Source organism: Parasteatoda tepidariorum, chromosome 5, assembly GCF_043381705.1.
Source record: "Parasteatoda tepidariorum isolate YZ-2023 chromosome 5, CAS_Ptep_4.0, whole genome shotgun sequence".
Classification (NCBI taxonomy): domain Eukaryota; kingdom Metazoa; phylum Arthropoda; class Arachnida; order Araneae; family Theridiidae; genus Parasteatoda; species Parasteatoda tepidariorum.
Window position 1 is genome coordinate 44049317 of NC_092208.1, and position 26148 is coordinate 44075464.

Here is a 26148-nt window from a genome sequence, read left to right on the forward strand (position 1 = left end):
ATTAATTTGAAAAATAAATTAAAAAATTTATTAATTAATTTATTAAATTAATTAATTTATTTATTAAATTAATTTATTTATTAAATTAATTAATTATTAATTAATTATTATAAATTAATTAATTATAAATTAATTATTTAAAAAATTGATTAATTTAAATATTAAGTATAATTTATAGGATATATACTTTCTTTATAATGCCATTACATATTTCTATTATTATAAAAAGTTTCAGAGCTTTTTATTCACTTTACTTTTTTGGGATTTTATGAACTGAAAAATGAAAGTTTTCGTGAGAATGACCCATATATATATACTGCTATAATTTGTGCCCTGAAAGAGTGGTCAACAAATCTGCCCTTCTGATACCCAAATGAAGAATGTCAATATCTAGTGGGCATTGAGGAAAAAAGATAAAGAATTATCTCATCGTATAGAAACATTTTACCATAATTAACTACATTTAATCATAGTTCGTGAGGCATATTACAATTTGTAATATTTTTGGAAAGTTTATAAAAAAGAAAGTCTTAAAAGCATTAATGAGAAAAAATACATTATGAAGTGTTAAAAGTGACTGCTCGAAAAAAAATGAGCATGTTACTGATTTTCGGGGTTTTGCATTCCTAAACCATTGATGTAGATGGCACATTAAGCTAGCACTTTCACTTGCAAAATCTTTTAACACTATGAAAGGAGAATTGCAGTAAACCTGATTGAAATATAAAATTGTTGCTTTTTTAATAACATGCTTGAAACGGCTTTTCATAATAGTAATGTGTGTGTTTTCATAATAGTATAATTTGTAGTTTTTCATAATAGTATGAGTGATAAAATAGTTTTTCCATTTTTAATTGCTAAGTAATATAGTAAATTGTTTCAAATTACACAAATTTAGTAATTATTTCCTTGCACATGTAAAATCTTATCCCCCTTCTTCCTTTTTAAAACATTCATAGAAAAGAAGAGAAGTAGAAATTGTTTGAAGTTTTCTGATCAGCCCAGAAGCAAACTTATTGTTATATATATATGTAAAAATTGGTTTCTATCTTTGTCAAATCTCACAACCTACAACTACGTATTTTATTTTGTAAGGATTTTTTTTTTCCTGCTTTAAATAAAATAATTAATCTGATTGATTTAAAGTATGAGTTTGTGTTACATTAATTTTCCTATTTTTGTTTTAAAATTTTTATACTGAAGCCTTAAAGTGAAAATTGAGAATTTTAAGACTTCTTTGTAGTAATCTGATGAAAATGATAAATTTTGTATAGTAATGTGTACACAATAGCCTGATTATTAAAATAACTTACTGTGTAAAAAATGAATAGATATCTTCTTGAGTAAATAGTTATAACTTAGCTTATCTTTTGATCTATTTAGTTTCTAGTTGGAAAGAAATTCCTTCGCCTGTGGAAACCGTCCTAAAACAAGAAATGAGTAAGATTTATAAGGATAAAAATGCTCATGAACTTAACGAAGAATTTTTAGTTCACTATTCTAATTCATTGCCTCATCTACTACAAGGTATGATTTCGTTGAGTTTATAACATTTTTAGTATTAACATTTTACTTCTCTATAATTTGTTTTGTCTCTCTTTTTATATTTTATTTTAATGTCTTAACCAATATATTGTTTATTAGGTATCATAAAAAACTTTTTTTTTTCAATTATAGTTTTTTTACTTTTATATGAATGTAACTTTTTTTTTAAAATTACAATCTAACTACTAACAAATATTAAAGAAATTTAAAAGAAAAAAAAAGCGCATGGTTTTACAAAAGCAATTTCACCAAACTTTCTTTGCCCATCAGAGACAGTTTGAAAAAAGTTATAAATAAATTAAGTATGAATGCTGTGTGTATTACTATAAAAGTAAAAAATACTTTTAATATTTATTTAAGTTTTATTTGTAAATATTTCTTTTTATTTATATATTTATCTAAAAATGTAAGAGAGGAGAAGAAAGGTTGAATTGAAATAATTCAAGAATGGAGCTTGGCTTGAGAGCTCTATAATTCATTCGGTAATTAACCTTTAATTAACACTTCAATTCTTGTTATTTGCGATTATTAAGATTATTATTTTTAAATAATATTATAAGTCCTTTATTGTTATTCGCAATGTCCTTGAATTCCCTAGGGTTTTTTTTTCCCTTGAAATTTCAAGAAGCAATTTTTAATTTTAGATCTAGTTGCATTTTATACATATGAATATATTATGTGTGTATTTTTCACTATTATATATTTTTTACAATGATAGAGCATTAAGAAATATGATTGTTCCTCAAAGCAAGGTACTGATTTTTTATTTTATTACATTTTGTTATGTTGAGTTAAATACATAATGACAATGCTTGGTATTGAGAAGTCGTTCATCCAACCCCTAGATTTACCTCTAATAAAAAAAATTCCACTCTTGTGTACACCTTGTTCATTCAAAAATTTCTTATCGAAGTATATCTCTAAACTACTGCACAAATTCTTGAATATATTAGAAACATTCTAGGTTTTAATAAAATAAAGATACATCAACTTCCATAAGTTGTTCTTTTGCTGTATATATGATTAGGTAATTAAGTTTTTTATATTTTAGGTGCTCGAATGAAGTATTTTGTCGATAAACAGTCACAAGAAAAAGCAATTAGTTATGTCATGAATTTAAACAATCAAATGAAAGAAGTGACATTACAGGTACAATGTCTTTGACAATTTTTGATATATTTTTATGGCTGCCATATTTTTTGAATGTTAATAACTAATCAAAACTGGTATCTAACAGCAAAAAAATTCGCTTAATTTTTACATAAATGTTCCACTTTTCTTTTCATGGGTGCACTCTTCATATAATAAGAAATATATAAAAGGTCTCTGCACACTAAAAAAAAAGGTAAATTTTTTTAAAATTTGCCTTGCAATAGAAAAGACAATGTAAATGCCGCACCTCAGTTTTTGTAATTGCATGGTGAAATTTTAATTAGTATTGGCAAAGTTGATATTACTTAACTAATTACTTCGTATGGAAAATAAAAATATTTTATCTTTATCAAATGTAGTTTCACTAATATAATTTTAAATTAATTATTTTGTATATTTTTCAATTATATTATGCTGTAAAATGGAATGTGTAAAATAAGTGATTAAATCAGATTAAGTTTGTATTTAATACTAAGGGTTGTGCATTGCCTTTTATGTTACAGTAATGCAAACCATAAAACCTGATTTTTTGCATTACATAAAATTTTGCTCTATATAGATCATTCACCTATTACAAACTTACCTAGTATTAATAACGATTCAATACTGGAATATTAATGGTTTAATATTATTGGTTTAATTCAAATATTCATAAATTTGTAAATTCAAATACAAAAAAGCACAAATATATAGAAATGAAACATTTATTATTTTTAAGAAAAAAATTATCAGGTGAACATTGGCCCAATAATTTCAAAATCTCAACTTTCTACAAAATATTTAAGATAGCACGTTTTTTATTTCGTCTTTTAGCTTAACCATTTTCAATTTGTTCCATTTTTTGTTATAAATTGATCAGCAAAATTACAAGACTAGGTGATCAAATGCACAGCAAAGTGCAAGTAAATGTTTAGTTATACTGTAGCTCCAACTAAGGAAAAATAATCCCATTCTGCCAGTGGCTGTGAAAAACATCAATCCATCATATCACAAGCAAGCTATAAACTTAGTTCTACAGTGGGCAAATATAAGCCTATCTTATTCTAAGTAAATAGGCATATGGTGACACTTGCAAAACCAGGCTTTTTTTAGCGTGATTTTTATTATTTGCATCTATAAAGATATCATAGTTAATGAAGAATATTGTGATATATCGATCTTCTACTGTATATGATAAACCAGAATATGGCCTGTTATTATTAGGTGAGAGCAGGGCTTTTGGTGCTCCATTGCTCTTATATTGTTGCAAACCTGCACCAACCTGCTTTAGCTATAAATGGTGTTTTCTACACTAGGAAGTGATGCAGCTCTTTATCCTCAGCATTTTCAGCTTACTGTATCTGGCCTATTTTGATCAGATGCCATTCGGCTGAATTAAGGGACTGACAATCTATAAATATAATAGTAAAAAAGTGGGAAAGAAGCATATCATACTAAAAATTAATTTTATATCTAAAATACATACATTCTCTTCAAAAAAACAGAAAATTTATTTTTTTAAAAAGTTGTTATACAACATTATCATATCATAAATGTACTGATTACTTAAAAATTAACAACAATAGTGTTAATTTTTGAAAAAAATTAAATGCGCATAAAATACCTAAACAGAATATCCAAAAGTGGAATTACCAAGGGAAAGTCTAATATCCAAATATAGCAGCAATATATTTCATTTTTTATTTATTTTAAAGGAGAAGAAAAACTATCTGTTATTGTGAAATACCAAATCAGAATATGGTGACTTTCACTAGTGAATATCACCAATCACATAGTCGCTTTGGTAACTGCCTGAAATATTTGTCCGATTCGATACTAATTTATTTATAGCATATATTTTGGACAATACCAACATGACTGTGATTGTTGAAGTTCACTAGTTAAAGTCTACAATAACCAATTTCCATCTTTCATTCATAGCTAAATTAAGGTCTATAACTTATTAAAACACAATTTCTCTTCAAATTCATCAGAATTTATCAATAACAACATTAATATCTTTTAAAATGAAAAAAAGTCTGAGCTTATAGATTGTAATATTTATTTTGTTTCCTGAAAACAAAATGAGCTGTTTCTAATTCCATATTGAGCTTTTAACAGTTAAGCACATTTTAAGTCAATGTCATTTTGGCTACTGTTACCATAATTCTTGTAAATTTCTTACAATACATACTTTTTTCAAAGACTTAAATTTGTTCCTTGTATGAGATTTCATCTACTTTACAAAGAGTGCAAAGTTTTTGCTCAAATTTGTCATTAAACATATCTGTATAATGTATGTTTGATTCTGAATGCACAAAATTCTTAGTTGATTTCATTATCATAGCAATATTTTTATTTAAAAATGTTTACTTTCAAACCAGTTTCAACCATAAGTGCCTTGTCATTATGTAACAAAAAGTTATGAATACAGTAAATTTCTATTTTCTGATATATATACACTTATAGGGATTTTTTTTATTTCCGTTGTATGTATCTAGAATTGACACATCCATATATCTTGTCGAACTTGCTTCCTAAAATTTAGCTTATTTAAAGTATGTTTTAGTATAGTTTGTTAACCTCTAGTATTTGTTTTGTACTATGTCTGCCCTCTGACTTTCGCGTAGAACTGAGTATTTATTTTTATTGATATTTTGTTTTGTTTGAATTATGCTAAATTAGTTTGGAGCTATAATATAACCCTAGAATAAATGTAAAACTTCTTCTTCTTCTTCTTTTTTTTTTTTTTTTTTTTTTTTTAAAGAAATGTCAATTTTTCAATCTCATTTTAAATATTAAATACAATGGCATTAAATTTCTGCTAATGTCAAAAAATTTTATTTCATGAAAACACTATGTATTATTAGTTTAATTTTATTTGAACTATTTTATTTAACTCTCTGATTGTTACACTGTTGGAACATACAAAAATTTTCCGGTCAAGCACAGTGTCTTCATAGCATATTGAGAAAAATCAGTCTTTCATGTGAAAAAACAACCTGAACTAGATTTTACCTTGCAAAATCACATTAAAATTCCTGAATATCAAGAAGGATATGGTATAATTTGTGCTATGTAGACTTAAGCGAAAAACATCATGGATGAAGCATAAATCAAGTACAGAAAAGGGCAAACTGTAATTTCAATTTTTCTCAGTGTCATTTGGTGTTTAGACACTAAAAAAGATTTTTGTTTCGAGAACAGAATTAGTGTGTCCATTTCTGTACTTGATTTGTGCCTAATTTACATTTTTCAGTTTAGTAGAAACATGCTGAAATTGTAATATAAAGTTGACAATTAGGAATACTTTCTTTAATCTATAAATGTGACTACTCTTATTTAACATGGTTATTTCTTTCAGAATTGCCTTGAAGTGCTGGAAGCAATGAGAAATGGCGATCTTGGCTCCTGTGATAAAGAAATGACCTCTTTCCTAGCCAAATGCCGAGAACTGTTTCCTTATGCTGCAGTTTTCAGGCAACCGACACATGAGAACAATGGCCCAACAACCAATTCTGTTGCCAACCATGTAGACAGTATACTCAAAGAAGAATAATATATTAGTACATGTGTAAAATAATAATAAATTTAAATTCAACCTGTGCTGTCCTCTTCTCAAACTCAATATCCATTAAATTGGAGGCAGCTTCAGACACAAGCATATGATGCGATCATCTCTCTCTCTCTCTACTGTGCTCTCAGGTCTTACCTAGCAACAGTGTGCCTATATGTGTGCTGAATCATGCCAAGACACAGACTTTTGAAATGGATGATAAATATAGTTATAGTTTTTTTTAAAGAAAAAAAAACAATGTGAACTCCGTAACTGGTGATTTCGAGGCTTTTTGCGCCTCCTGTAAGAAACTTAAATTTTGAAGAATGCCGTTTGAGCGGAGGACCTTATGTTGGGAATGTTTTGTAATAATGAGTAAAAATAAATAAACGAGTTCGTGATCGGAAGTATGATTACATTTTACTAGTCTGTTTCAACTATATTATCAAAGACTATTAGTTAACTACAGTAAAAAAAAAAAAAAGACTGTGACTTGATTAGTATTTGCTTTATTAGGAATGCACTAAAATGCTGTGATACATGATCTATTGACAATTTTTAAAATTGTTTAGGTTTTTCTTTAAAATATCATGATGTTAATGTTTTAATTGACATGCTATTCAACTGAATTTTGCAACAAAAAAAAATTGTTTTGTTATTAAATACTTAAATGCCTTTTTAATGAACTATATGTAAAAAGAAACGATCCAAAGTTTTGTTGTAAAGTTTTATTAATTGTAAAATTAAACTTTACATTTCATACAGTAAAGCACTGTTTATCTGATTCACAGAATTTGTAATCTATAACTTTATATAAAAAAAAAATTATTATTTATTATATTCAAAAGACCATTTCGTCATATATAAACACACACATATATAAACTGCACTTGCTTTATTTCCATTATTTAAACAAAAATTAGAATTTTTATTTGAATAGTTCCAATAATTTGAGTAGAATTAGCTATACATTTTAATTCATAGTTGCGAGAAACTCAAATTTATAAAAAATGTAAGATTTATTTATCAAAACTTATCTGTTTTGAAAATCTTTATTACTTATTTTACAAAAACAAAATGTAGTTAGCAATTTTTACTGTTTAAACTGTTCTTCTGCCTTGAAAGTTTCTTTACTGAAAGAAAGGGAAAAAAAAGGAAATAGACTGTGCCAAAATTAAACCATTGTCACAGAGAGGAAGGATGACAATGTAGAATAAAAAATTTTGGAAATGTAAATAAAATTGTGTAAATCTATTTTACATAGTTATGGAAAATGTTAATAAAGCTAAAAGTCATCCAGACTTAGCTAGCATTATGTATGAATTTAAAAGGCATAGAAATAAACAGTGCTATGCTGTGGATTGTTTTTTTGGATTATTAAGCTTAAAGAAAGTATTAATAATAAAGTATTGATTGATTTCCATGGTGAATTTTGAACACTAAAAAATGCAGGTGATGTCTACCCCTTTTGAATTTTATATTTCAGTAAAAGCTCAAGATCTTGATTAATTTCATTATTTGAATAGTGATAAGTCTTAGTGTTTTTTTCCAGAACATTTTTATATTAAACTGTTCCTTTGTACTGTTTACAGATGCATACTTAACGAGTTTCCAAAATTCCTGGTAGATATCAGCCCAATTCAATGAAGCATACTATTACCTTCTTGAAAGTGAAGTGTTTTTCGTCAAAAATGCTTTTTAAAACACACTATTTTCTGATCTCCTCCTAAACAAAATAATTACATACAATGAGGAATATAACTATCTTAAATCTAATTTTTGGTTTATAACACTGGAATTTTTGCTATTAAATATGATTATCAATTTTTACTGAAAGTTTCAAAACTTTTAATTAAAAGTCATGTTTAGATAAAGAAGTTTTTATATCAGAATGAACATCTTACTTTGAAATGATTTTCCTCATTTCAGTAAATATTACCTTCAACATTTCTTGTTATATTACAATTATTTGTTTTATGTTTGTTAAATCCTTAACATTGGGGGAACGTATTCTTTTTTGGAATAGGGCCATAGAAAATAATGTTTTGGCTTGCGAGCAATATTTTGATTGTCATTTATGAGTAATATTCTTAAAATCAGTAAAAAAAAACAAAATATCGAATTGTTTTAAAAATTAGTTGGAGAGTGCATCAAATTATATTTATTTACAAAGAGTGTATAATATTTTTGATGTGAGAATAATTTTCTTATTTGCACAGTCTTTTAAAATGGAAGTTAGTGTGAAGAGGAATTATAATTTTCTTTTTTTAAAGCAGGTTATATATTTTTCGGTTTGAAGATGGAACTTGCACCTCACCTTGTCCATTGAGGACATACCTTGCTCTCGAATAACCTTAGAGGTTGTGTACTCCTAATTAACATTTGCATTTTCAAATGAAATCTTTCAGGATTGTGAATTTTACTGAATTTAAAAAGGGACTATCTTTCTAGGGTTATTACTTTTTACAGCTTAAAAAATCTGCTATTTGACTAATTATCTGATTTCCGCACTCCTTGTAACAAAAAAAAAAGTTTATTTGGTTTTTTATTACTATATTACAGACATGTCATTTCTTTTATGATGATTTCTAAATATTTTATTGAACATGAACACTTGTGAAACATGAATTTTTTTAAAAAGAATATTTAACATTTTAGAAATGGCCAGGGACTTATTGTATTGAACAAATCATTTTATGATTTTAGTTTTTCCTCAAAATGGATTGTTGTTACTTTTTTTTAGCTCATGTATGGCTTTATTCTTAGTGTATTCTTAATAAATTAAAAGCTGTGAATGAATAATTTTTATGAAAAACTGTTTTTACTTCATAAAGTTTGATTGTGTTACTTGCCCACTTTGTGCCTGTTTTGTTTACTTGCTTTAAAATGTGCTTATTTATGCCAAAAATTTTGTGGGACTTTTTGAGATTGAGTCTTTCATATCTTTAAGTTAACTTTTTTCTAATATTAAATCATTTTTCATTTGCAATTCTTTCTTGTGACTATTTTAATTATTCTGAATTTTTTATTATTATATTCCAATTAAACATTAAAATATTTTGTTTAAAAATATCATTTTGAAACAATTGAATTTCTTTCTTTTTTTTTTTTTTTAAGAGAGCAGCCAATATTGCCTTTTTTTAAAAAGAAAACAGACATATTTTAGTAAATTCTATCCTCTATGCAAATATATTGTTGAAAATTTATTGTTATTTAACACTAGAAAGACTGACATAGGCAAAAAAGTCCATTTTCTAGTGTTCATATTTCTGCCAAATGCCCATAACTTAAAAAATTTCTATGCCTTTTTATTATCAGCTGTACACACATATATCTCTGGCAATAAATAAAGAATGTATCAGTATTTGTGAATTTTACTGGAGTTTCAGAAATGACTGTTTTAGTGTTAAGAGCGGTGCATATTAACTGCCTTAATTTCCGTTGCACTTAGGCCTAATTTTATGGCTGAATTTCTGGTACGATTATCTTGAAAAGGTCTGGGTTGATTTTGATGCATTTTTTTTAAAATTAAATTTTGATGTTACTCATAAAAAAAATTTTAACTTTGAAGAAATATCACTATACACATTACTGGTAAACAATTGAAAATACTATGTTAATGCTTCACAAAGGCAAAAAATTTGCACCTATGTTGTTTTTCCATATCATGATAGTATATTAAAATTCATTTAAAAAAGAAAGTATTCATGGTCTCACTTTATAAAAAGGGAAAAATATTTCAAAACAAAATAGGTCAATATTGATCTACAGTGGTCTCTCGTTATTCATGACTGAGCTGATCTTCATTAGGTGATAGCTTTTTTTTTTAAATATAGTATTTTTGCTATTTGTTTTAGAGATAAAAAATATTGATATAATTTGTAGCAAAAAAAACTTTTTAACTATGATTTTAAAACTAATGCTAGTCTGTCTATTAACTATTTTTTCTAGGGTTATTTTTAATCATTTAAATATCAAACCAGTATTCTCTATCATTTTGTCTATCCTTGATTTCTCATGTTCTTGAATGTTGAACAGAAATGGTTTAAATTCTTAAATAAGTGAATTCTCTAAAGATTTTTTGAATTATGCTCATTCTTGCTTCCTTTTGACTTCTGCCTAAATCTTTTATTTGCATAGTTTAGAAGATCACTTGTAAATTTAAAGTTTTTTCACCAAATTCGTTTCTGCCGTCTAGAAAAATTGTTAAAATTCATTACACTTATTATTCATTAATTATAGTAATATAATAGTGGAAATATTTTTTTAAATCAAAATCACATGAATGAGATACCACTGTAATATCAAGAATTAATATTTTTCCGATACGTCTAAGTAAATTAAATTCAGTTATGTTACATAGCATTGTTCCCAATTGTTTATTTTTATTATGCTTTTAATTTAATCACGTTCTAAAAGAATACAAATTTATATTCAGTTTTATGTTTTCATCTTGAATAATTTTAGACAAGACCGAGCAAATTTTCCGTAATTGTATTTTTTTCTTCATATTGTTCAATTTACTTTCTCTTTAATTTTTGATTTGCCAATGGCATAGAGCAAAATTCTAGGGGGGGGGGATTTCTGTTAGCAATTCTTTCTCATGTAAAAGAAAAACACTATTGTTATAGTAAAAATTTGATAAGAGATTGGAAATTAATGGTTCTGGTGTTTACTTTTTATTGAATATGAAATACAGTTGTTATTATTTTTAATTTATGTGTTATGAAAAATTACAAATTAAGTAGAAGAAACTATCATTAATCTTGTTTTTTGTGCAATAATCGGTGCATTTTTTTCACAATGACTGTGCAGTTTAACTGTGGGATTGTTAAAAGTTATGACTCTAAATAATTGCTTTCTGTCATTTTTCCAATGCATTTACGTCTTGCTGAAATAAACTTAACTAGATTTTTTTTTGAAAAAAAACAAAACTTAATATTTGTTTATTTCTTATGAAGCACATGCTTCTAAAATTCAGAAACGAAGACGGCTAGTTTTTGAGTGAATTTTGTTTTAATACTATCTATAATTAAAAACTATATTTCTATAGATATTTTAATTGTTACATAATTTTCTATTATTCACCTCATTTGGTGCATAAAAGAAAACATATAACATTTCTGTATAGGAAAAAAAAAACTAAATACTTGCAGTATTAAATGTTTTTTGTTATTCTCCTTATTATTAATTGCTACTCTTCTTAAAAATTAATCACTTGTATAGATATTTTATGTTGCCATTAATATGGTTTTACTAATTCAGACCACTTCTAAAAATGATGCTTACTTGAGAATAATGCCGATGATTTGACTGATTATGCCACAATTGCATGAGTTTCTATTTATTTGCATAAATTTTTAAAGTATGCTTTATACACTGAGAAAAGCAGTTGTTAGAAATAACGATTCATTGTAAAACTGGAAAAAAATTGCTCCACTATTAAGTAAAAGATCCTTATTGTTGAAACATCAAACTCTACTTTTCAAAATTTTCCTTTTCCCCTTAAAATGAACTATTTAAACAAAATTGGATGAAAAGAAAACAGGTATAAATATGAATCTTTGTCATTCTTAACTTTCTATTCTACAAAATTGTAACAAAATAAATTGAATTGATTCTTTTATGGCAGTACAGCTCTGAGTAGTCCTTGGCTTGCTGAACGATGTTCCAAACCTTTTAGCTTTGGTTTTCTATCCAGCAATTTTTATTACGGTTATATCTTTTAGGTCTCCAGTTTTACTTAATTTTTTAGAAAAGAAATATCACATGGCTGACTGGTGACAAGTATACTGGTCTTTTCATGCCCAAGCATTGTTGACCGCTGACGAGTTAACTTGTCATTGATTTTGTATTATCTATTTCAATTCATGAAACCCATAGTAATATGGAATATTGCTTTATGCATTGCGTTTATAATAAGCCCCGCTTTATAATTCATAGTAATGTTTTATTTTACTTCCATATTCATTTATAAAATCATAGCCAGTGACATGACAAGTGTTAAAATCAAAAATGCTGTAAATAAAACTAATTTTTTGCAAGGTTAGATGCTTTGATATTTTTAAATCCTAACTCTTTTTTTTTTTCCTTAGTGGAATATGCAGAATTGCGGTTTGTTACTAATGTACTAAAAATTTGGTACAAATGTTGAAACATGAACTTGTTCGTGTTTACAAGAACATGTTAAATGAAGTTTGAGTAAATTCAGTAAAGAAACATAAAGTTGGTTGCTAAATAATTTTTTTCCCCGTGGTTACTTACTTTTTAGAGACTTGGTAAACTGTTCTATGCTTACAATCCACCATATAATATTAGGCCTAAACATTTTTTATTTTAAAAAAAAGTTTCTACTCTTTCTATAAAGCATTTCAGCTATTAAACTGGTTTGCTGTTCCTCAAAAGGCACAAATTTATTTGTTTTGTTCACAAAAAAAAATTTTTGCTAACATCTGATTCAATATGTTTTCTGTCTCAGTTTGACAGCAAGTTTACATTAAAATAGATGAGTAAGTTCAAAACTTTGCATTAATTTTAATTGGATGTGTTCAATACTTAGTTAAACTTAACTTGTTTTTAAACACAAAATATAAATGTGGTTTTTAGCTAAGTTTATAAATTATTTCATGATAATTTTATTACGGAAGAAAAGAACAGAATATTTAAAGCAACAGCATTTGCTATCTTTTTGATAAGTTATGTATTAAAAATAAAAACGCTGGAATCAAGTTTGAAAAAAAAATACATTTCTCAGAAAATGACCTTAAATGTTTTTGTTTTACCTATTTCATTTTCAAAATGTGGTTACACAAACTAAATCCCTTTTGGTAACTTGACCGTTACCAATTTTAAGTTAGAAACTGTTTTACATGCTTAACTAATTTCTCTATCAGATTTTTTAGTTTGATATAAAATGATAAAAATTTAATTGTTTTGCTTTTTATGTTTTGTTTTAGCATTTTTCGTTTCCTCTGCAGTAAATGTTAAATGTGTTCTTTTATGATGTTTGTGTGTTATTCATAGATATTTATTTTACTGAAGGAAATTATGTGAATAAATCAGTTGTGTGCGATAAACATGATTTTTTAGCGCTATAAAAAAACGTGTAGCATTTGCATTTCAAGATTTTTAGTGACTTGTTCATAAGGGTGCATAAGTGCATTGTATCATACTATGATGCAAATTCTAGAGCATACAATTCTGTTATTTATTAAGGCTTCTTTAATATTTGCAGTAAAATTTCTAAAGTTCTCCTATGAAATAAAATTATATAAAAAACTGCTTTTGTTTATTTATTTAGACTTTAAGGAAGCATTTTTATTAAAATCCACATGCTTCATTGTTCTAAGTTGATTAAAACTATTTTCTCTCTCATAAAAAGATTGGATAAATTTATTATCACATTTAAAAAATTATCTGTTCCAAATTGTATTATGGGAAACTGTTACCCTAAATTATTGATCTAAGTTCATAAGCTTTCTTAGACCTAAGTGAACCTAAAAAAACCTGAGTGGATAGTTAATACCTAAACGTAATTCGTTTGGTCAGAAAAGTTTCAAGCTAAATATGCAAGGAAAAAAAGAAAAGAAAGTCATATTTATATAACTGATTATAAAATCAGTACAACAGGCCCAAATGTGTAATCTATGAGCTTAGTTCATAATAGAGAAGTCTTTTCATTATTAAATGAAAATATTTTGAACGATTCTTTATTTATTTATCAATAATTACATACATTTATTTGTAACATAAGATATAAACTATTAAAAACTCTAATAATTACACACATACAAATTTAAGAATCTAATAAAGTGCCTGGTAATAATTGAAGTAAAAGGAAAGCTTACAGATATGAACTCTGTAACAATTAAAAATGACTAATATCAAAGTAATTAATATTTACATAATGTACAACACAATTAAAACATTCAACATAATACAAGGAAAAAAGACATTTACAAGTAACATTGCACACAGATACTAGATTTAAAATTTACATTACTAATATTTATGCCGTCAACATGATTTTCACATGAATTATTTACAACTTACATACAAATATTCTCAAATGATTATGTAGACTAATAATAGTAAACCATAAAACAAGTAATTTATCTTCTTTTTTAACATTTTTACAGAATATCATTCTAGTTAGAAATTCTGAAAATAGGCATCTAATAAAAACGTTGCATTACATATTTTAATAAAATTTTGTTTGTCACAGTTTATAACAAATGTGAGTTTTTAAATGCTGCTGTAGTTTTGGATTAAACAAAATATAATTGTAACCAAATGACAATCTCACTTTCTGTAGAGGATAATGATATTAATATCATTTTTTAATGGCCTAATTTTTTGAAAGTAAGTCTTGCTCTAGCTCAAAAAGTGTTAATTCGAGGAGAAATAGCATGTTTGGTTTTCCTTATTGTTACGTCGCCAGTAGCCTATTGTGTAGTGTGACGTAAAAACTACAAGTTATTATTGTTTACTTTTAAATACTCATAGAAAGTGAGCAGATTGTAAAATCAGATTTCGAATTATAACTTATCAGATATGATTATGTTCAGTGTGCCAAACAAAACGGACCACCCTGAATAACTTTTGATCTAATGATCGGATCTTCACGTTCTACGACTTAATCTAAATGGTTAGAGGGGTAACCTGAAATATGCTACTTAATTAGTGTAGACGATATTATGTTACGAAATCACACACGAAAACGTACTTTCTCTGAATACTCGTACCTAGCTGCAATCTGGGAAAATATGGTTCTCATATTTCGGTCAGGAGAGCGATCCAAAATTCGGACCCCTTAATGTTAATTTTACTTTTTGCGTATTTCGCCATATCTCGAGGACTCTTTAAGCGAATTGAAAAAATTTTTGCATACAATTTATGAGATTCATTAATCCAAAGGTTAATTCCATGCAAAAAATAAATTTTATTAAATATTTTTTCTTACTTTATATTTCATAACAGTCGAAAAAATTTAGAATTGTAAGGCATATAATTTTTTACATAATTTTCAAGTATGTAATTTTACATAACAAAATATAAAATTTGAGCAAAATCGGTAGAATAATTTCTGAGAAATCGAATTATAAAAAAGTCGTATGGTTAAAATTCGATTTCTAAGGAACTATTCAACTGAAATGACGTAAAAATTGCATGACAATTTAAAATTTTTTCGACTGTTATTTAATAAAATAGCTAAAAAATAATATATATTTACTAAAATTTATTTTCTGCATGGAATTATCTTTAGATAAGCAAATTTTAAAATTGTGTGCAAAAATTTTTCAATTCGCATAAAAAGTTCTCGAGATATGGCAAAATACACAAAAAGTAAAATTAACATTAAGAGGACCAAACTTTGGATCGCTCTCCTGACCGAACTATGAGGACCATATTTCGTATATTTTGGGGGTCAGAAATCCGAATCCGTAAAAAAAAAAAAAAAAAAAGTTATTTTTATTAGAGAAAGTTTATTTTTGTGAGTGATTTTGTAACTTCAAATATCGCCTGCACTAATTAATTAGCATATTTCTGGTTACCCCCTCGAACCATTTAGATTGCGTCCTAGAACGTGAAGATCCGATCATTAGATCAAAAGTTATTCAGGATGGTCAGGTTTTTTTTGGTGCATTGTACTTTGGATTATATACACAGCAGCCACCAAATGGCTCAGACAATGCACCATGTATAAAACTTTCAATCGAAATAACAGTGTTGAACACTATTTTGTATCTTTGATTTAGCATTAACAGTCGAAAAGCACAGTTTGTTTTAAACAGCACAGCACGTTAAAGAGCTTAGTGAAAAAAGTCTTTTAAGTGACACTTTGATGAATATGAATGAAGGAGATTTAAAGTTTATTTGTCGATTATACTGTGACTTCAATTTTTTTGGCCTCAATAAGTCCTTTATTTTCTCACCGAACTAATCTGCCAAACGAGTGCAGACGGGGAGGAAAAATTCTAAATATGCTTTTATTCTCTTTATTTAATTTTTACAAATAAACTGATAATGGATAATAGTAGTATCTTTCGATACATGTAAAATACAAGGTGTGATATAAAGCGTGCAGTATTTTAGAATCTCTATCAATTTTAAATTTTTTTTTTTAATTTCAAAATTACAATTTTGCAATCAACAGTTTTTGATGAGTAGTTCAATAGTTGACAATTGCCTGTTTTTAGTAAGAATATTTTTTTTTTTTTTTGCAATTAACGTTAAAAGAATATTTTTAGCTTCGTCCAAATCTGTTTTTACTTGTTTAAACTGTAATGAAATTATATTTTAAAAAATATAAAAACTGAGAGAAGTGTAGTTTTAAATTACTTACTAAAGAATCAAATCATTTTATTGCTTTAAGAGTTTTGAAGAAAAATTCATAGAAAATTATTAAGATACATTATTAGATTACATTAAAAATTATCAAGTGCTATTTCACCTAATATAATATAGCCACCTCGGTATTTTCTAAGCTTTTTTTGGAAGATATTGTGCTGTCTAATAATACTATATCAAAAGTTTGTTAAGTACAAAAAATATCAAGGAAGCAACAAATTAAAAATTTAAAATCCAAAATGGCGAAGGTAGAGGCCGTTTAAGTTTTCAATTGGCAAAATCTACAAATCATTAATACTAGTTTAAATTGTTTGAACTTATGGCGTTATAGTTTGCAGCAATACTCGTCAACTGTTTGTTGCCAAACATCTTTATAACCTTTTTTCACTGTGAAAACAATTAAAGATAGTCATTTATTCACCGAGGTCTTCGAAATTAATGACTTGGCTAAGTAATTCAATATTGTGCTATTAAACAATATCTTTTCCAAAGCATACTCATTTTTTGTACATCATTTAAAAGTACCTCCAAAAGTACTTCATTTTTTCGAAAGTGTCACTTCGAACCTTTTTCACCTAAGCTCTTTAATTCCACGATTATTTCCAAAAGGAATCTGTGGCACTTTCAAACTTCTTTCCACTTTCATGACTGAAATTTACATAATTGGCATCCGTCTTTTATGAAATAACGGTACTATATATTTTCAAAGTTCCGTACTGCCACAAAAGCCACTGTAAGTCCTTGTTCCGTCCCTAGGACGGCTAGAATCAAAATCTGATATGACGAAAGGTTCTGTGTGATGAGCAGGACATGTTGTCTTAGGTGGACAACTGCACAAGGTACTTGTGGTCACTTCTTCCACGGGATACCGTTTACGGACGGTAAATAAACGGCAAGGTTCTTTTCTACGACATCGCATAGTCTGAAAGATAAACAATTTTATATTAGTTTCATGGAACTTGGAATAACTTTAACTGTTACTATTATGTAGACAGCATTGATTGAAAAAAGAAAGCGATGCAAACTTTAGTTTCAAACTGAAGAATTAAAATAGTATGGGGCAGTAAAAAGTTCTTAAAAACGTGTCATGCAATGTGTTAGGAAAGAAGGAAACATTTCCGAACCCAAAACCACAATTCTTTTTATATTTGTTATGTACCATAGCATGAAAAATTTGTATTTTTCGGTTTGGCAATGAAATTACATTTTTAAAAATGTTGAACATTATATATATTTTTTAAATTAAATCACACAATTCTTGCCAAAAAGATAGTAATAGTTTGAAATACCGTCATGTTTATTGACACTGCTCGTAATTTTTTCAGAACACATTTCCAGTATGTTGTGTATAGGTAAATTTGTTAAAGTTTAAATGCCAAAACACAATTAAAATAAACAAATTTTTTTTTTCAGTTGTAACTCTGGATAATTCATGTAAAACAATTTGTAAATACTATTTAACTTATTATTAAATTTTTAATTTACTCAATTTAAAATAATAAATTTTAAATTTATAATATTTTGTTTTGAGGAAATCTTTAGTAAATGACATTTCTAAAATCATTTTTTTACCTAAGGTAGAGTTTCAAAGATACAATTTCTGAACAAAAATATCTGTTTAAACTTTTAGAATTATAACCAGCTTTTTCTGCTGTATTGGTGGTGGCTGCAGCCACAAAGGTCTAATCCAAACTTCAGTACTGTTGAGGTGGCAGAATATATTGAGTTATTATTCCAAACTTTTGAGCAAATATTTCTGCTAAGAAATATTAACTCCAAAACTGTACCTCAAGTCAATTTTCTAAACATTTTTAGTCGAATTTTTACAACTTTTAGCCCATTTAAGAAATTAAGCGAATTTCTATAAAGTGAATATTAAGCGATACTCTCACCCCAGATGATTATGACCAAGTGACCGACTGAAAGAGTTAGTCAGCAAAAGCGCCTAACCTTTTTGGATTTTTGGCCATCTTTTAGAAATTAACAGTGCGTGATAAGTCATAAATTAGGAACTTGGGCCCTATAGGCAAAGGCTCCGTAGTTCTTTGAAATGATGCTTTTTTGCGAAGAATATGCTATTTTAATAACTGCTTAGCTTAAGTTTAAAAGATTTACTCACAACTGTTAGGTCAAGTTTAGGCCAGTGCTCTCAATGCTTAATCTGAAAATTAGCCAANTTGAAATGATGCTTTTTTGCGAAGAATATGCTATTTTAATAACTGCTTAGCTTAAGTTTGAAAGAGTTACTCACAACTGTTAGGTCAAGTTTAGGCCAGTGCTCTCAATGCTTAATCTGAAAGTTGGCGTAAAACATCAATATGGAAAAAAATCCACAGTTTTGCGAAAATAAAAAGCATTTATGGTCTAAATTTTTAAGAACTTACTCTATTATCTAGGCTCATGAAAATTTGCAAAAACTGAGAATAAGGTAGTGATTTTGATAATTTTCATCTATGAAGAAAAATGTCGCGAAATTGGAGATTTTTAGAAAAGTTTCATATCTTTTAAAATATTTAAGTTATGTGTCCGTTCTAAAGCACTGATAATTCCTCACGGCAAGATTATGCAGTTTAAAATTATAGCTTCGCTTCAATCGTAAGGAACTTAAACTGTGGTTTTGTTTTATTTTCCTTGGCGAAAGAGCATGTTAACGCCTCACAAAACTCTTTAAAAGAGACTTGGTATGTTTTTAGTGCAACAAAATATATTCTATGATGACTAATAATAAAACTATCAAGTGAGTTCTTACACTTTCTGGAGAGCAAGAGAAATGGTAATAGTAGAGCATTCCTTGTGAAGTCATTCTCATGTCACGGCCAGATATGTAAGTTGTGCTGTTCTCTGGGCACTTGCAATGGAGTCTCTGTTGGAATTTGTTATCTGCACTCGTTATGTGAGTCCAAGTGATGTCTTTGAAGTAGCGACAAGTAGGAAGTCTATCAACTGTCTCACATACCTAAAAAGAAAAAAAAAGATGCGATGTCAGAAATTTTCTTTTCATTTATGTAAACAATTTCGTCTTAACACCCGAGGTTATAGAATCGGACTCCGATCCTCGACTACAGTAAGATCTACCGAGTACATGCTCGTAAAATCTGTGGAATCGAAAGTTCTGTGGTCGGTCGCTGAGTAGTACCATTGGGTACAGAGATCTCGAAAGAATTTCCTTTCCCTTTAGATCAGCTCACATGAAATTTTGTGAGTACAGTAGAGCGCCGATTATCTGAACCCTTATTATCCGAACTTCCAATTATCCGAACTCTGTCCAAATTCACTTTTTTTAAAGTTTAGAATACTTTTTTTTCTGAATTTAGAAGAATAAATAATATCCACTACATCTGAAGACCATATTTAATTTACAACCATTTTTAGCAGTTTTCTTTCAGTAGTTTACATGTATACAGTTAAACCTACATACCTCTTCAACTGAAAATTATTTTCCAAGAATGCGAGCTTCATTTTGACAGTCTACAATGGTTAGAATGCGGAAGGAGTTTATGAACAGATAAGTGCTGAAGTTCTACAATTGGGGGATGGGTAGTTGTCATTTATGGTTAATGATTATTGATTACAGTGCTTGGAATCTTAAAACTGGGAATAAAAATTTTAACAGAAAAACAAGCGAAACTGAAGTTTCTGAACCAGTAGATCTTCCGGATGAAAAGATTCCAGGTTATACAGCAGAAGAAATCGAAGACCAGTGTCGAGACACTGAAGACGACCCAGGATTTCAAATTTTAAATGATGAAATTGTTGCTGAAATTTTGAATGAAAATCGGAACTCCTCAGACGAAGAGGTAGGCGATCAAGTTCAAGATAGTGAATCTTCTCATTTAGAAGCATGCAATTCATTAGATATTACATTGAATTGAAAAAGAAGTAAAAAATAAAAACTTTTAAACACACCAGAGCTATTTTAGATAGTACTGTCAATCCTAAGCCTAGAAAAAGTGTGAAGGGAAGTTAGTGCATAAATCATTTAAACTAGATTTTAAACAACTTTCCAATTAACCGAACTTTTCATTATCCGAACCACGTTCGGTCCTAGCATTTCGGATAATCGACGTTCTACATGCCAAATGGCAAGGCAATATTTTCCGAAAAGGGAAATTTTTGGGAGGTCCCATCCCTGCTCCCCTGTGGATCATCGCAGGGATGTTTCCCAGACCATCGCCAATAGCCCATTGTGCTGCTCTTGTGCGACGTTAATAAATTACCAACTTACCTACCTTATCTTAATACTTTCATCACTTTTGTCCCACCCTCTTTGCTAAGAAGAGTTATTTCTATTGCGGAAACAACACATCTCTAAAAATTGTGCTGCATGCGTCATCTGGTAGAAATGTTGCAAAGACAAAATATTAGAGACCGGAATGCACTAAAATGCTGATATATAAGTCGCTAGACACACTGAATGATAAAGAAAAAAATCCTGAATACAAAAGGAGTTATCTTGTTCCAACGAATATTCCTGGACAACGAATAATCTCGTCAGTCGCGTTGAAAGAGTTAAGGGTCCCTTTCAAAAAGGAAAAGAGATTCTACTCCTTCTAACTTATAGGGAATTACATAAATGAAATTTTTTTTTAACTTATTCACTAACATTTTTGAATATTTTGTTGAAATGTTTATTTTTTAACCCCAGTTATCCAATTTTAAATTTGAAGAAGGTTAAGTATTTTTAAAATTTTTCTAGAATTGAAAGTTTATTCAGAGCTTATATTTTAAAATAACTCACAATCTTAAAATTTGGTGGCTAGTTTCAATAGAAAAAAATTTCTGAGACAAAAAAATGTTAATTAGTTGCTAAAGAAATAAAGAAAATGTTAGTTACTTAATGCTTTAAAGTAGAATCCCTTTTCTGTCTGAATAACCTTAAGAGTATTTTTTCAATAAATTTTTCACCAGAAAGAATATTAATAATAATAACAATAATTAATAATAATTATTGTTATTATTAATAATTAAAAACAACAATAATAATTAATAATAATAATAACCAATTTGAGTGCCTAAAATTTGAAGTAATGTTTTAGTTTTAAACTATACATAATTTAAGAAATTTAAAATTTTTACATGTAAAAAAAAAGTAAAAAGAAAAAAATGGGTTGAATAAAGAATTTAGTTCAAATACAATTGAAAAAAAAAATTAATGCCATTTTTTACTAGCATGATTTTATTTTTTTAATTTTTACAATTCCAACTTGAGGTATAATCAAATAAAGTNATTTAGTTCAAATGCAATTAAAAAAAAAATTAACGCCATTTTTTACTAGCAGGATTTTTTTTTTTTTTTTTGAATTTTTTATAATTCCAACTTATTGTATAATCAAATAAAGTGACCGATTCAAGCAATTTAATTGATGCGGTAAATGAAAAAGTGAGGGGGAGGGGGAAATAACATGCAGCCAGCTATCGTAACTTAGTTTTGCGATATTTCTCCCAGGGAGTTGTCTTTCCAACAATGTTTAACTTCGAGCAGAAAAGACACTCTTACAGTTTCTTTATCGACTTACGACGTTTACCTTCTTAAATTGGTTCATTAGATTCGAGTCAAAAATGACAAAATCAGAACAAACCATTCGTATAATTCTAACACTAATTAAGACTGAACTTAGAAAGGGAAAAATAATTGTTCGCTTACCTTATATTGACGAGTTCTATCAACGACTGTGTGGCCATCATCAGCTTGAATCGAAGTGGAACATTTGGAGTTGCGACAAGTGCACAGACGTTCGACCCAAGGTCTAGAATACGTGTCGACTCTGTTGCAGACTGCCCACCGCTCACATTGTGGAATGTCAGAATTATTTGACTGAAACATACATTTTAAAATAAATTAAATTTTAATTAACTTTTTGTAGTAACGAAAAAAAAACAACTTTTATGTAATAACAGCATTCTTTACATAGTAAAACAATAGATTTTAAACAAAATTATTGAAAAACTTCAATTCTTACAGAAGCATATTGAATTTTACTAAACGTAAATGTTTTTAAAAATAATTCTTGTGTGAAATCGTTCGTTAATAATCGTTAACCTCAGAAAACTAAACATTCGTTTTATCAATTATCATCAATCAGCTTTTGTCATTTTGGAGAATTTTAGACACTTTGACATCATTGAGAGCGAACTATTTATTATCCTACACTTACTTTAACATCTTCAAAGATTACAAATGTTAAATTTCCTCATTTATCTATATTTTAATAAAATATTCAGAATCTATAAAATAAACGAAATATTAAAATAAGTAGGTTTTTAATTCGTAGTCGTATGACTACTTCATAGAATTCTTGTTTTACTGAATGATTGACCTCGACAGTTACAAGTTAAATCGTTTTAAGAATTTAACAAAAAACACTAAGGATTTATATTAATTAGATAAGCAATTTTATATTATAAGCAATTTTATATGAACAAATTTATTATTTTTATTAAAGAACTTAATGAAATTTCGAAGAAGCAGAGGGGTTACCGCATACTTTTGGAACAGTTTATTAGCTGTAAATATTCCAATTTTAACGTCATTTAACTCGAAATACCAAATTTTTAAAGGCAATTTTTTTTAACTCCACCTTATTAAAGTAAATTACTGTTCTTTTATTAGACGAATAGTTGAAAACCATATTCGCTTCTTAAAAACCATTTCGAAATCCCAAAAATAAACCTTAAAAGTATGTAAAAAATGGACTACTTTAATGAAGAAGAAAAAAAATAAACACTTTATTTTAGAATGTTTTGGAAATACTTTTTTTTCTAGTTTATTCTGGAATAAGAATCTCAACGGGATTTAACAACACAATCTTAACCGTTTTATATTTCCAAATTTTTACGTCTATTACATTTTGGATATGTTTTTAACAAAATAAAAAGAAGTATAAAAATATACGAAACCATGCTTAGTTCCTCGATAATAATAACATCTCATTTGAAAAATTCAAGACTTATACTTTTTTATCAACTAAGTTGAGTTTTGAATGTGTTGTTAAAAATATGTAACTTATTTCATGTCCAATAGAGGTTGCATGTTCCAAATTTTTGTTATTAAAGTACAATTTAAAGAAAAATTTCTAAAACTCTAGTTATTGTCCTGTACAATGAAACATAATGCTAATCACATTTCAGCAAGAGTAACGCCACAACTAAAAAATAAATTACTTTAAATTTTAATCGACTAAGTTGGGATTTAAATGCGTTCAGTCAATTAGTAACTGAAGTCCTAAAGATAGAAGTTTCTCTAATTTCTACATTAAACCCTACACTCAATCATTCTCTAATTTATATTTCGAAATTATTCGATTCATTGTTCCATAATTTAAGAATTAATTATTTATTTTTTGCTGTATAATCCGAAATTTTTGAATATAAAGTTAGATGAGACATCAAAACTTAAAAATTCTCACATAATGTAGAAGAAAAAATAAAACTCTCTTAAATTTTGAAATTATAGCCCCAACGATTTCTGAAGAATAATTCGAGGAACATGTAACCTGCATTAATTAGAAATTGAGCTACTTATTTTAAACTAAAGCACATTCAAAACTCAATTTATAAAAAGTATAAGTCGTGCGTGTTTCAGATGAGACGTAATTATCATTGAGATGCTATGAAACATCTACAACATATAATGTCATGTATATGCGAGTAAAACATTATTCATTCTTGAAACAATCCAAGGAAGCTTAAATTCCATTTATATGCAAACAAATGTAGGGTAAGGATGTGCTTAATTATAAAAGCCCTATAAATTATGCAGATATATCTTAAAAATCATACGGTAATTTTTTAAAACTATGAGGATTGAGTGCGGATGACCTACAAAAAAGGAAATAAAAAAAAATAATTTAAAAAAAAACTCATTTTTTTCATTTTCTTTGTTGTTGCAATTACTATTTTTCAAATATTACAGGAGATTTTAACTAATATACCGAGCGTTGCTAAGTTTAAGTTGCTAAAAGAATTCTTAAACTTGAAAAAGAACTTGCATCGGAAAAAAAATTTTTACCTGGTAAATTAAGACATTTTGCTGAAAAATAAAATATAATGGGGATATTCGGCAATAATGCGGACAGTTGTAAAACATACGATTTTCCACATCTTTCCACAATGTGTACGGTCCTACTGATTACATATTTCACAGTTTTTGTAACGGAGTTACATTTCCCTGGTAAAATCTACCCATTTTTTTCGTTTGATTCTTAAAGAAAAGTTCCAACCAATGCCATTCCTAGTCTTCTGCTCCTTCAGCGATCTTCTTAGATTGAAATGAAATCAGCTACGAGCATCCGCCGAGGTAAGGAGCATATTTCATTAAATATTGACAGAGATCATGCCTCAATAGTAAGGCCATGCTCCAGACGATGAGAAATGCCATAATTCCATCATTCAGCGAAAGACATTTTAATTGCGTTTTCGAAGTCACACATGGTTTGTGTTGCACTTAGAATAAAGTTGCTGCGGAAGACCACTAATGTGTGTCGAGCGTTTAGCTGAACACTTAATTAATGCTTTAAAAACCTTGCTTTTTCTTGACGCTGTTTTCCCACGTGTCACACTCATGCCTGTTTCCTTTCGTTCCCAAAGGATGTCCCGTGCAAGAAAGAATAAAAATCCACAAGAAAAATAACCATGCGTGATATGTCTCACGGGACTTCATTACGAACTTCGTTTTTATTATCACTAGATCAATGTTGCTGTTTAAATGTATCACCAATGGAGAAAAAAAATTCATTATCAGGGCATCCGGAAGAATTAGAGGGGGTCATAAACTGACGCCTGAGACAGTAGTAATTATTATTGCATGGCATTCCAATGGCGCTCTGCAAATCACCTAAAGAACATTAAAATTTATATCCATTTCGTTTCCAATGAAAGATTAATAATTTATTTTGAGCGAACAGACGAGAATTTTGTACATTAGAAATTAAGAGATTCTATCTAAATCCTTTCCAGGAAAATGGCATAAAAACTGTTCCATACTTTTTTCTAATTTCCCACGTGTCCGGAAGAATAAGAGGGGTTATAAACTGACGCCTGAGACAGTGGTAATTATTACACGGTATTCCAATGGCGCTCTGTAAATCTCCTATGTAACATTAAAATTTGCATCCATTTCATTTCCAATGAAAAATTAATAATTTTTTTTGAGCAAACAAACGAGAGTTTTGTATATTAGAAATTAAGAGATTCTATCTAAATCCTTTCAAGGAAAGTGGCATAAAAACTGTTCCACATTTTTTCTAATAATATATGACCTAATGAAATTGTACCTGCTGTTATCTTAAATTGTGTGATTTTTAATCAACCACGTAATTGCATCCATGGAGAAAAAAAATTCGTTATTAAAATCAAAGAGAAATAAATTCATCCCCAAGAATAGGAGGGATCATAAATTGATGCGTGAGGCAGTGGTAATCATTGCATGCCATCCCAATGGTGCCCTGTAAATTCCTTAAAGAACATTAAGATTTGCTTCTATTTCACTTGCAACGAAAAGTTAATAATTTTCTTGAGAAAACTGACGAGCGTTTTGTACATCAGAAATTGAGAGATTATACCTGAAT

At 28.0% G+C, this 26148-nt stretch overlaps 2 protein-coding genes across 2 annotated transcripts in view; one reads left to right on the forward strand and one right to left on the reverse strand.

The window, feature by feature from the left end:
• LOC107454427 (N-alpha-acetyltransferase 15/16) overlaps positions 1-6773 on the forward strand; it is a 68721-nt gene extending 61948 nt beyond the window's left edge. The window contains exons 19-21 of the mRNA XM_043040001.2: positions 1384-1527; positions 2597-2694; positions 6041-6773. Of these exons, the coding sequence (XP_042895935.1) occupies positions 1384-1527; positions 2597-2694; positions 6041-6235 (437 nt within the window). The 3' untranslated portion in view covers positions 6236-6773. The remainder of the gene's footprint in view (positions 1-1383; positions 1528-2596; positions 2695-6040) is intronic.
• A 9574-nt stretch (positions 6774-16347) lies between these two features.
• LOC107454420 (protein giant-lens) overlaps positions 16348-26148 on the reverse strand; it is a 40244-nt gene continuing 30443 nt past the window's right edge. Inside the window, exons 2-4 of the mRNA XM_016071619.3 lie at positions 22227-22397; positions 19332-19538; positions 16348-17504 (exon numbers count right to left, since the gene is read on the reverse strand). Of these exons, the coding sequence (XP_015927105.1) occupies positions 17286-17504; positions 19332-19538; positions 22227-22397 (597 nt within the window). The 3' untranslated portion in view covers positions 16348-17285. The remainder of the gene's footprint in view (positions 17505-19331; positions 19539-22226; positions 22398-26148) is intronic.